The sequence below is a fragment of the Ranitomeya imitator genome, chromosome 3, assembly GCF_032444005.1.
Source record: "Ranitomeya imitator isolate aRanImi1 chromosome 3, aRanImi1.pri, whole genome shotgun sequence".
NCBI lineage: Eukaryota > Metazoa > Chordata > Amphibia > Anura > Dendrobatidae > Ranitomeya > Ranitomeya imitator.
In genome coordinates, this window is record NC_091284.1 from 307,962,258 (window position 1) to 307,975,147 (window position 12,890).

At 41.1% G+C, this 12,890-nt stretch overlaps 1 protein-coding gene across 1 annotated transcript in view; it reads left to right on the forward strand.

The window, feature by feature from the left end:
- The window catches only part of ITPR3 (inositol 1,4,5-trisphosphate receptor type 3), a 544,758-nt gene that overhangs the window by 320,615 nt on the left and 211,253 nt on the right, over positions 1-12,890 (forward strand). Inside the window, exons 32-39 of the mRNA XM_069756594.1 lie at positions 454-579; positions 696-821; positions 2,642-2,762; positions 4,031-4,218; positions 4,707-4,855; positions 7,702-7,810; positions 9,692-9,782; positions 10,063-10,232. Coding sequence (XP_069612695.1) covers positions 454-579; positions 696-821; positions 2,642-2,762; positions 4,031-4,218; positions 4,707-4,855; positions 7,702-7,810; positions 9,692-9,782; positions 10,063-10,232 — 1,080 coding nt within the window. The remainder of the gene's footprint in view (positions 1-453; positions 580-695; positions 822-2,641; positions 2,763-4,030; positions 4,219-4,706; positions 4,856-7,701; positions 7,811-9,691; positions 9,783-10,062; positions 10,233-12,890) is intronic.

Consider the following 12,890-nt stretch of genomic DNA (forward strand, 5'->3'; position numbering starts at 1 on the left):
CTATGTGATAGTTCTATAGATATTATAGGGCAAACCTTGGTTGTCCCTTTACTAATGCTGATACGAAATGAAGCCCAGCGATCAGCTATCACATGTGGAGAAGCCTTCACAGAAGAGTCTAAGCATTACGCAGCACCCATATGGCCTTCAAATAGTTGCTGTTTAAAATCAGTCTGAAATGGACAGACATGTGCCATATTTTAGCTTGTAAAGTAGTAACATTTCTGCACTTAATTATTTCATGTATTAAACATGAATCCTGAAGCTTTGCTTGATGTAATAAAAATTTGTCTTGTTTAACTCAAAATAAATATGCTTTAAAATAACTTGCCATAGTAAATGGGAATTCCTTTATGTCAAAAGAGCTTTGGTTTCTAATATTTATTTCCAAATTTTTTTTACAACATTTCGTCATTTTAGGTTTAACTATTCTGAATTATTTTGTTTCAAAAGGTAAAATTGTCTTATGTGAACTTTGTAAATCACTGTTATGTGGACACAGAGGTGGAAATGAAAGAAATTTATACAAGCAACCATATCTGGACACTTTTTGAAAACTTCATTCTAGACATGGCTCAAGTAAGTGTTAGACAAACTTTGATTTTTAGTTTTGGCACAGATGTCATTTATAGCAAAAGTCTTTAGATAATACACCCTAATATAGCTATTATATCTACATCTACTGCTTTTCCCAGGTATGTAATAAGCGTGAGAAACGGCTTTCAGATCCTACCTTAGAAAAGTATGTTCTTACCGTGGTTTTGGAAACTATAAGATCGTTCTTTAACTCCCCATTTTCCGAGAACAGCACATCTCTTCAGGTATGAGATTATGCACAGCACAATTTATATTGACATTCTGTATAACTTTGCTTATTCTTTGGGTCTTGAGGGCTTTTGGAGGCTAGCTGTTTATATATTGTAGAAATGATTAAATTTAAATATCAAAATGGTTGTCCACTACTCAGACGCCTAGTTAATCCCTAAGTTTCCCTCTCCCAGTAAAATAATAACACTCACCTGGAACAGTGCCGGCACCAACTCTCCCGGGGCACACCTGACATTGCTATTAGTGAAGGGCGAACGTGCTCGAATAATGTCTTATCCCACCATACTTGGGTGTTATCTGAGTGTCTTGGGCGTGCTCGTATATTATGTTCGAAGTACTTTTGGCTGCATGATTTGCAGCTGTTAGACAGCCTGAACACATAAAAGAACCTGAAGACCCACCTCTTCCGACAAGCCTACAGCCTGCAGTGATCCTGAAGTTACTGAACCGCCGTGCAACCTGCCCTACCCTCTCCTAGTGTTTCATCACCCATCCCCTGCAGACTGTGAGCCCTCGCGGGCAGGGTCCTCCCTCCTTATGTACCCGTGTGCCTGTTATCTGCTCATGTTTAATGTATTTGTCTATATTTGCCTCGTATTCACATGTAAAGCGCCATGGAATAAATGGCGCTATAAAAATGTATAATAATAATAATAATAATAATAATATAGGGATTCCATAACAAACAGGCATTCCCTGCATGTGTTCATGCTGTCTAACAGCTGCAAATCATGCAGCCACAGGGACGTGAACATAATATAGTAGCACACCCAAGACACTCGGATAACACCCAAGCGTGGTCACAGAAGACGTTATCTGAGCACTTTCGCCCTTCACTAGTTGCAATGTCACACACTCTTTGCAGCCAATCAGTGCTGGCTTCACTCTCTCCTTTTTCAGACAAATGAAGACATCCAAAGTAAGTGAGAGATCTGTAGCAGCTATCTCTTCCTCCTGATGTCAGTTAAGTCCATAGAAAATAAGAGTGAAAGTGCGGATTGGCTTCAGTTATCGCGTGACATAATGTCTCTCAATACCCAGGAGAGAGTGCCAACATTGCTGGAATGGCACTGGCATCAGTGTTATTATTTTACTGGGGAGAAGCATTGGGATTGAGAGGGGGTAGTCTGAGCAGTAGACAACCACTTCAAGTCCATACAACGCTCTCTGAAGAAGGCTGACCATGCATTAGGAACTAAAAAGGAACAGAGGCTTTGTACCCATTTGTCATAGAGATTGTTGTTGGTCTAAGACAACAGATCCCCACCAATTTCTAGAATGAAGGGTAACTATATAGATATTTATAGCAGAATAGGGAGAATAGTAGGTCACCAGGTCAAACGTGATCAATTTATGCTCTTATTTTATTCTCAATGTTGAACTGAGTATTCTTTCTTTTTTTTTTGCTTGCTTTCAAATCGTACTATGGGTCTAGAGATGTGGGAAATTTTAATTACAGCTACTCTTTGGATCTTTACCAAGGGGTGTAGCTCATAGGCTAAAGATATGCTCACAGAGACTACTCTGAACAACACTCCCTTGATAAAAACTATAGAAATTAGCTCTAAATAAAAACCTTATATTTCTGGAACTGTATTTCAGATTTAAAAAAAAAGAAGAAAGGAATATTCCGTGGAGCTATAAAAAATAAAATGTGGGCAAAAAAGGCCATTTTTGATATGGTGATAGGTTCTCTTTAAAGAAAATACTTACCATTATTAGCATATCACGTTATATGTGCAGGTATATTTATGTTTATTAGAAAATGATAATATATACATATAAAATGAAACTAATCAATTACTCTTTTAAGACTCATCAAACAATAGTAGTCCAACTTCTGCAGTCGACTACTCGGCTTCTTGAGTGCCCATGGCTTCAGCAGCAATATAAGGGATCAGTGGAAGCTTGCATAAGGGCATTGGCCGTGGTTGGTAAGAAATGTCACATTATTTGATATGGACTGCAATATGCATTGGTCTATTCATTATATTTATACTGGTAAACATAATATCTTTGCAAAACACAAATCCATAATAAATCATTTTAGAAACAAACATATCAATGTAATGAAACTGATCAAGCATTAGGATTTTCAGTAAATCAGTAAGGGTGCCTTGCAGAAACACGTTGCGTTAGGGCGATCTGTTTAACGGATCTATTACTAAGCGGCACTAACGCAATGTAACGGATCCGTTAACGCACCCAATGCCATCCATAATCGTAACGCATCCTAACACATGTCAAAATTGGCATTCGTTAGCGATGATGCTTTACTTTGTGACGCACCCTCGAATGGAGTCTACTGCGTTTTCGGGTACGTTAGGTCTAACACACAGCAAATGGATGCGTTCACTGTGCATAGACCTCCATTGCTAACGCATGCCGACGCAATGGTACCATGCGTTAGCGCATGCGTTAGTGCACTCGTAAAAAAAAAAGAAGAGATTTTGTGCATCAGTTTTGGCTCATCCGTTTAACGGATCTGTTAAACAGACGGCACTAACGTGATGTGAACCTAGCCTTAGGCACATTGTTTTGTTTTACAAAAGCACAACATTTTTTTCTATCATTTGTGGCATGTTTTATTGATAGACCTTCAAAAGTCTTGTGTTATTGTCCCTTTTGTTTTTTCGGATTTTTTGGCTGCTTTTTTTTTGCTTTTCTGACATTACACTCTATGTAATTCTGGCCAGAAAAGAGAGCTTTTTTTACATGCATTTATTTGAGCAAAGAAATGCATCACGTTAAACAATAAATGTGCAAAGATACCTCAAAGGGAATCTGTCAGCAATGTATCACTTAGTTTACTGGATGCAGTAGTTGTGATATAGTCACAGTTTTCGCTGTCGCAGACCTAGCAGAGCTCACATGTTGATCTGTGTATAACCCGCCCACACCACCGCTCTCTGGATACATTGTATAGTGACAGTGCTGCTAGTCAGTTCTGGGCATGGTTGGGCGAGGAGGCATGTGCCAAGCTGTCCTCTAGTGATAATCTCCTGCTGATAAAGCAATGATTGTATTGCAACAGCAAAACACAGCCTAGAATGTGACATCCCTGGAATCAGAGTCTCTGCTCCTACATTATGCTGCTCTCAAATTACATAAGAAAAACCTGGTGACGGATTCCCTTTAAGATTGCTGTGAAATAACAAGATATTTAAAAAATTTTGATTACGTTTATTCTATCATTTTTTAGCAAAAAGCCGAAACATTTCCCTTCCCATGGACTTAGACTCACACGTCAGTTGTTTACTGAACAGTTCATCAAGTTCCCTTCAAAGAAATCAGCCCACCTACAAGCAAGCTACCTCCTCAAGAACCTTCACTCGTGTCACTGCCACACAGAATCAGTGGGACTACAAGAATATTGTAGAAAAATTGCAGGTCAGTATTCCGAAGAAATAAGTTCATCCTCTAGAGAACCGGAAACATGGATTTTATTCTGCCACAAAGAAAACCTTAGAAAGCCAGTATGGAAATTGCAATTTATTTGTCTTCACACAAACTAACTGTATTATGTAAATTTACCTGTGTTGAAATGGTATAGGAATGTGCCCATCTACCTGCAGGTCTCACATGCTCAGTCCAGGCCTGTGCATCCAATAGAGTTAGCACACTGGGCAAAAGGCTATTGTGCGGTGACCAGCGGACCACTATGTTGGAGACTGAGCGTGTGTGACCTGCAGCTTTCAGATCAGTATATGGGCTTACTATGTACGCCAAGTACACTGTGATAGTAAGTGCCCTAAATCTTCTCCGTGTCATTGTTTATAAGCGTAGAAATGGCAAGCTGTGTTTCTATTTTCTGCTCTGCTCAGTAGTGGTTCAGCACCTTCACCGGTATTACACTGACCCCTCTCTTCTGTCTTCAGGATATAATAAATGTGCTAGAGGAGCAGCTGAAGCCGCTTGTAGAAGCAGAACAGTCTGTGCTTGTTGATGTCCTGCATCACCCTGAATTACTGTTCGCCGAAGGAACTGACCCTCGTTCACGGTGTGAGAGTGGGGGCTTCATTTCAAAGTAAGATTTTTTTTTTTTAGAATTTGAACAATACAGAATAACAGAATTAATGTGTCTCATTCACATATTTGCGATATGGGCTGATTTTACACATGCAGCCAGGGCCGGCGTTTGGCACAGGCAGACCAGGCAGTCGCCTGGGGCCCACACCTAGAAAGGGGGCCCCCTGCCTCTGCAGCCCCTGTATGAAGTGCCCAGAGGGTGTACAGCAGTGAAGCAGCAGTCCCAGAACGTGTCTCCCAAACCCCCCTTGAGACTCCCTCAGTGCTGTGATTTACTCATTTGGTCCCGGAGCTCTGTGCTGATTGCTGTAGGATCAGGTTTCACAGTCACATACAGCAGGGATCAGCATGGGCTCTGACCAGTCACTAAATCATTGCTTGTAATCTGATAGGGCGATGTCCTGTCACTACTGTCTGGATGACACAAGACAGGAATATTGTCTGCTGAATCAGGGCATTTATTATATAGAAATAAATGAATTCCCACATGAAATAATAAGGATAAACCATACACATACAGTGGGGCAAAAAAGTATTTAGTCAGTCAGCAATAGTGCAAGTTCCACCACTTAAAAAGATGAGAGGCGTCTGTAATTTACATCATAGGTAGACCTCAACTATGGGAGACAAACTGAGAAAAAAAAATCCAGAAAATCACATTGTCTGTTTTTTTATCATTTTATTTGCATATTATCGTGGAAAATAAGTATTTGGTCAGAAACAAACAATCAAGATTTCAGGCTCCCACAGACCTGTAACTTCTTCTTTAAGAGTCTCCTCTTTCCTCCACTCATTACCTGTAGTAATGGCACCTGTTTAAACTTGTTATCAGTATAAAAAGACACCTGTGCACACCCTCAAACAGTCTGACTCCAAACTCCACTATGGTGAAGACCAAAGAGCTGTCAAAGGACACCAGAAACAAAATTGTAGCCCTGCACCAGTCTGGGAAGACTGAATCTGCAATAGCCAACCAGCTTGGAGTGAAAAAATCAACAGTGGGAGCAATAATTAGAAAATGGAAGACATACAAGACCACTGATAATCTCCCTCGATCTGGGGCTCCACGCAAAATCCCACCCCGTGGGGTCAGAATGATCACAACAACGGTGAGCAAAAATCCCAGAACCACGCGGGGGGACCTAGTGAATGAACTGCAGAGAGCTGGGACCAATGTAACAAGGCCTACCATAAGTAACACACTACTCCACCATGGACTCAGATCCTGCAGTGCCAGACGTGTCCCACTGCTTAAGCCAGTACATGTCCGAAGTTTGCTAGAGAGCATTTGGATGATCCAGAGGAGTTTTGGGAGAATGTCCTATGGTCTGATGAACCAAACTGGAACTGTTTGGTAGAAACACAACTTGTCGTGTTTGGAGGAAAAAGAATACTGAGTTGCATCCATCAAACACCATACCTACTGTAAAGCATGGTGGTGGAAACATCATGCTTTGGGGCTGTTTCTCTGCAAAGGGGCCAGGACGACTGATCCGGGTACATGAAAGATTGAATGGGGCCATGTATCGTGAGATTTTGAGTGCAAACCTCCTTCCATCAGCAAGGGCATTGAAGATGAAACGTGGCTGGGTCTTTCAACATGACAATGATCCAAAGCACACCGCCAGGGCAACGAAGGAGTGGCTTCGTAAGAAGCATTTCAAGGTCCTGGAGTGGCCTAGCCAGTCTCCAGATCTCAACCCTATAGAAAACCTTTGGAGGGAGTTGAAAGTCCGTGTTGCCAAGCGAAAAGCCAAAAACATCACTGCTCTAGAGGAGATCTGCATGGAAGAATGGGCCAACATACCAACAACAGTGTGTGGCAACCTTGTGAAGACTTACAGAAAACGTTTGACCTCTGTCATTGCCAACAAAGGATATATTACAAAGTATTGAGATGAAATTTTGTTTCTGACCAAATACTTATTTTCCACCATAATATGCAAATAAAATGTTAAAAAAACAGACAATGTGATTTTCTGGATTTTTTTTTCTCAGTTTGTCTACCATAGTTGAGGTCTACCTATGATGTAAATTACAGACGCCTCTCATCTTTTTAAGTGGTGGAACTTGCACTATTGCTGACTGCCTAAATACTTTTTTGCCCCACTGTATATAGTACAGGTGTGCATAGGAATCGGCGTTTTTGGTGCATTTTTTGATTTTGCAGCCAAAGCCTGCTCTCTTGGCAGTATAAACACTGCTTTCAAAACACCCATTTTTTAGGGTATGTGCAGAGGATCCGGAAATGGCAGCCCTTTGGATGCAGCAGACATGTGCTGCGTCCAAAGTGCTGCCATCTTTTGAACACAGGTGATTCCGCGTGTGTTCATTGAACCGTGTGGAATCCCTGCGTCCTATACATTGCAGGGGTGAGATTTCTCTTGCGGAGACTCGCGTCTGCGCAAGATAAATTGACATGCTGGGGTCTGGAGAGACGCAGTTGTGAAATTCAGTCAACGGAAAATAAAAGGGTGTGCAGGAGATTTCTGAAAATCGCAGTTTTTGCTTGTGATGTAAACTGCTGTATAATAATTATTTGCAGAAGAAAAAGCTGCAAAAATTCTGCCTATGAACATGGCCAAAAGCTGCTTTTCAAAGTGCCAGCAGTGACCCGGTATACAGCTAATAGTGGCAGACCCATTGGCCGATATAAGGCCCCTAAATATGGGGGCCATAGTGCAATGTTATCATTTGGGGCCCCCACTTTAAATTTTTACCTAGGGCCCCAATTTGTCTAAAACCGGCCCTGCATGCAGCATTGGTACATACGGTATATATGATTATATTTTGAAATATAAGTATGTTGCTTGAATTTTTTAATTAGTTTTCTACCTTTTTCAGACTTATTCAGCACACCAAAAATCTTATGTCTAGTGAAGAAAAGCTGTGTATAAAAGTTTTACGGACATTGCAGCAAATGTTAGTGAAGAAAAATAACTATGAGGACCGGGTAAGTAGGACTAGCAAAAGAAAAGGATGTAGCCCAACAGTATAGTTCCACATGCACAGTGCGAAGAACCTGCCAGCTTGCAGGGGAAACTGGAGAGAGGGAGAAAGCATCCAGGATTCTGGAACACTCCAAAACCCTCTACCATTCTAAGTGGAACTAGCTCTATCTTTCTCTGATAATTTAGTGTGGTTTGTATTCTGAAATACATTGACATAAGAGGGTATAGGTATAAAATAAAGATGCATCTCTATGTTCCATCAACCAATATTTTCGGGGAATATAAGAGTGATGTGGTTAAATACTTCAGGAAGCCTTAGAGCATCATGCACCTGCTGTATTTGGAGTATATGTGTTACAGTGCAGAGCATGCACACTACCATTTAAAAATATAGCAACAGGCTCCAAATTAAGCATTCTTGTAGAGGTACCATAAAGCAGGGGCGTCAAACTGCATTCCTCGAGGGCCGCAAACCATGCGTGTTTTCAAGATTTCCTTAGCATTGCACAAGGTGCTGCAATCATTATTTGTGTAGGTGATTAAATTATCACCTGTGCAGTACAAGGAAATCCTGAAAACATGACCTGGTTGCAGCCCTTGAGGAATGCAGTTTGACACCCCTGCCATAAAGCATATAATATTACAGACTGAAATGCACTGGGCCGTCTGCATGAGCCTTTAAACCCTTGCTTTCACTTAATATTTTACATCCAACCCATTTGAAAAGTACATTGAACTTTTTCTTTGTACAACTGAACATTTTTATTTGGCTATAATTTTACTTTAGAGCAGCTTTGGAGCCTAAGGAATAGCAACAGTATGAATAGAATTAGCAAGTGAGGAACGGTCTTGTAACTCTTACAGGCCATAAAGCTTAGCTTGGGACGTGTTTAATATAGTACCATGCTTTATACACATATAAATCTGCACAATAACTGCAGGAAAACTCTCATTTTGGAATTGTTAGGTCAAAGGCCTGGCATAGCCCATACTGAAGTATTGCAGCAAGCCAAACAAAATAATCATGAAACTACTAAGAAAGGCAGAATCATGTTGAATACCTGCAAAGCTATGAAATCATTAGATTGGTCAAGAAATATACCCAGATGGGCTTTCATACAATCACAACTAGATAAGTGATGAATAGCTATTTGCATATTTAGTTTCCCAGAGGAGAATTATAAGGCCTAAAAGTCTCCTTACAGCAGCCTGCCTCTCTTCATTCTCCCTCAGTCAGAGGCCTGACTATTTGCATAGTTGTTTAATAGCACACACTAGACAGACTCCAAAATTCCAGTTATCAGCAAGGGAAGGGCCTAAGAATAATTTGTAAGTTTACTGGAAGGCATCAAATGGCTGCTCTCCGTCAGTTAGATGAGAAGACTGTGCTGTTTTACGTAGAATACACACACTAACTGTGTACAACTAACTGGTCGCCACGGAAGGCAGTTAATGCCTGCTGCTATACCCAGTGGCTTACTGATATGGCTGCTAATAGTCGTACGCTCTATATTTTGTGTGTTGAACATTTCTCATTTTGGAGCAAGAATAGTAATACTAGCACTATAACTATAGTTCAGTTACTACTATGTAGTGTATTATGCACATGCATTGTACACCAGCATGGATTCTCGTGTAGAATGATTAATTCTGTGATATAATTAAATCTGTGCATCAGCTTCACTATAAGAAAATGTAATGATGCTCAGCATCATTATGGAGAGCATTTCATTGATTATCAGTGTGTACAAATAACCTCCATCTCGACCAGCTCAGCATGTTCATTATTACTGCACAGATTCTCAATAGCTTTAGAAATGAATCCTGCAATTTACCTTTTCCTCCTTCGCTGTCTGACTCGATTTTCTCATCTGTCCCTATAGGGAAATTTACTAAGGAAAACCCTTCTAAATAATTACCTGCAAAGCAAGAAGTCAAGTGCTAAAGGCGAGACCACTGATAACTCTGCCATGGGTAATGAGCACTTCTCCTACCTAATAAATCAGCATTTTTCTAGAGCCTATAGTTTTAGTGCAGGAATAATGTTGTCTACAATGTGTATAAAACCCTTACTCATACACTTGAGCTGTAAAATTCGATTGTTTACACTTTTATGACCACTATCTAGAGCGTCTAACATTATAGTTCTAAGAATAATAATATACTTTTTCCCGAGATGATCATAGGTTTCCACTTTTTTATTTATGGCATTCGGCATTCTGGACTGAAATCATATCATCAATTTTCTTGACAGGTCAGGACCAGGATTGGTCTATAATAGCTCCAATTCAGTGTAAGCTGGACCGAGAGGGAGCAACAAAACTTGTGGCTGACCTTATAATGAGTTCCAAAAATGATAAGATCTTTCAAGAAAGCATTTTACTGGCCATTAGACTATTGGATGGAGGGAACACAGAAATACAGGTATTTAAAAACATTGAAATTTGTAGACTCTTAATGGAATACTTACCCTCTCATTTTGTTATTGATTGTCACTGGGATATAACAATATTAATAGCGGAGACTTTGGCTTATCACCTCCACAGTCGCGAACCTTTACATATGCAGTGCAGGGATTTGTAGCTCAGCTCAAAGATTATGGAAGAATTAGATCAGTAAGTGCATCCCACAGGGACAGGCATCCCAAAGTTTCCTGAGCCAACACTAAAAGCCCCAGATTCATCCTGTAGAAAAATGAAAGAATGTGCAACAAAAAGATATAAAAATGCATGAGGTATTGATTGATGGGGGAACTTGGGTTGCCTGTCCCTGGTGGGTTCAGAAGGAGCTAGCATGGTGCTGGGCAGCACATATTGCTGGGCTGTTAGCCAGACACTGTGCACAACATCTGTGTGACTGGCGCCCTATACAAGCCGTAGCCGTGTGCATTCACAATACTAGGCAACCACCTCCAACATGAATGATAGGTGTACGAGTGGTTGTTTCACATGCATAATGATATATTTCACATGTATTTTTCACCTGTTTGCCTTTATCATAGCAGCCTACTGCATCCTGTAACGCTTAAGTATATGTGACCTGGTGTTGGTAAATACGGCTGCCTTTTTTCTGTGACATTTCTGGTGTTTTATATCCTTTTTGGTGAGTTGCTTAGCTGAAAGAATGACGCGTTCTCTAAGCATCCTGCACAGTGGCTGCCTAGGACCATTGTTGTGTAGCCTATGCTGCTGCTCCTTCATTCTTGCTGTTGTTATATCACTAGCTGACACAGTACAACATTACACCAGTGGTCCAAAACTAATATTATTATTAATCCTAAATGTATATCTGTTTATTATATGTAGGTGTCCCCTATTCATGTAGAGTGCATGTACATGTGCATGTACAGCCAGCTCTTCCCTCTCCTAGTGTATCCTCACCCACCCCCTGCAGATTGTGAGCCCTCGCGGGCAGGGTCCTCCCTCCTTATGTACTCGTGTGCCTTGTTATCTGCTCATGTTTAATGTATTTGTCTATATTTGCCCCGTATTCACATGTAAAGCGCCATGGAATAAATGGCGCTATAAAAATGTATAATAATAATAATAATATGCATATTTTATTCCAAGTTCATTTTTTCAAAGTGCATTGCAGTTAATCATGGCAGTTAGACAGGGCAGGAGGCAGGTAAGACATTTAAAGAAGCCTATTCCCCGTACATTTGGATAGCAACAAATATGTACCATATGCATTTGTATAATTTACATCCTGGCTGCTGCATTCACTCACATCCACATTCCTTGCACAAGCTCTTTGCTCTCCATCCTTATCAGCCCCTCTGTCCTCTCTTCACCTTTGTATATCACTTGCGCTCTTTTCACAATGCTAAACTGCACAGATCTATTCAGTCCCACCATATAACACAAGAGACGCTCTCACAAATTACTTAACCGTCTGCAAACTCTTTTCTCTCCTGCTTCTCCTAGTCACAGGAGAAATGTCTCACAACCCTGGCCCTTCATGTTATAGTAAGTCGAAACCCCTCACCTACTACACTCAGAAAACACCAAATCTCATTAATATTCCCTGCATGCCTTCTGCCAATCTTTTAACTGTGCCCTCTGGAATTCTTGCTCAGCATGTAATAAACTCTCCTTCATCCATGACTTTTTCCTTTCTCTTAACCTTATATTTCTTACTGAAATCTGGATCCAGCAGTCAGACACCACCACCACTGCTGTTCTCTCATATGGTGGACTAAGTTTCTCTCATACCCCAAGATCGGACAACAGACCAGGTGGAGGCGTTGGTCTGCTTCTATCAACCAAATGTATCTTTCAGGTTATCCCCCAAGTACCCTCACTTATCTTCCCTTCCTTTGAGGTACATGCTGTCAGACTACAGCCCCTTCTTTCTACGAGTGGGGGTTGTGTGTCATTCTCCGGGCCCCTCCCGTCAGTTCTTTGATCACTTTTCCACGTGACTTCCAAATTTTCTATCCTGTGACACCCCCTCCCTCGTCATGGGAGACTTTAACATCCCCATTGGTTTTCCCATCTCCCCATCTGCCAACTTTTATCTCTAACCTCCTCCTTTGGCCTTTCACAGCTTACTTACTTTCCAACTCATGAAGATGGAAATCATACATCAATTACTTAAAGAACATTCCTTGACCAAAACTGTGCTGCTAACTATAGACCCGTTTCTAATCTTCCCTCCATCTCTAAACTCTTGGTCCACTCCTGCCTAATTAGCTATCTCCCAGAACACTCTCTTGACCGTCCACGATCCCGTTTATGCCCTTTACACTCTTCTGAAACTGCCCTCACTGAAGTCTCTAATGATCTACTACCAGCTAAATCTAATGGCCACTACTCTTTGCTGATTCCCCTGGATCTCTCTGCAGCATTTGGCACTTTGGATGACAAGCTCCTCCTCACTATGCTCCACTCCATCGGTCTCAATGACACCATATATTGCTTCCTCCTCACTGGGGAGGTGCCTGAGCAACCTTCCTGTTCTGCAGTCGCTAAGTTGTGTAAGGTTGCGTACCAGTTCCTGCTGCACTCTGGTGCAGATTTTGCTGCTGCACTCTGGTGCAGACCATGCCCACTGCACTTTGTTGCAGATCCCGTCTGCTGC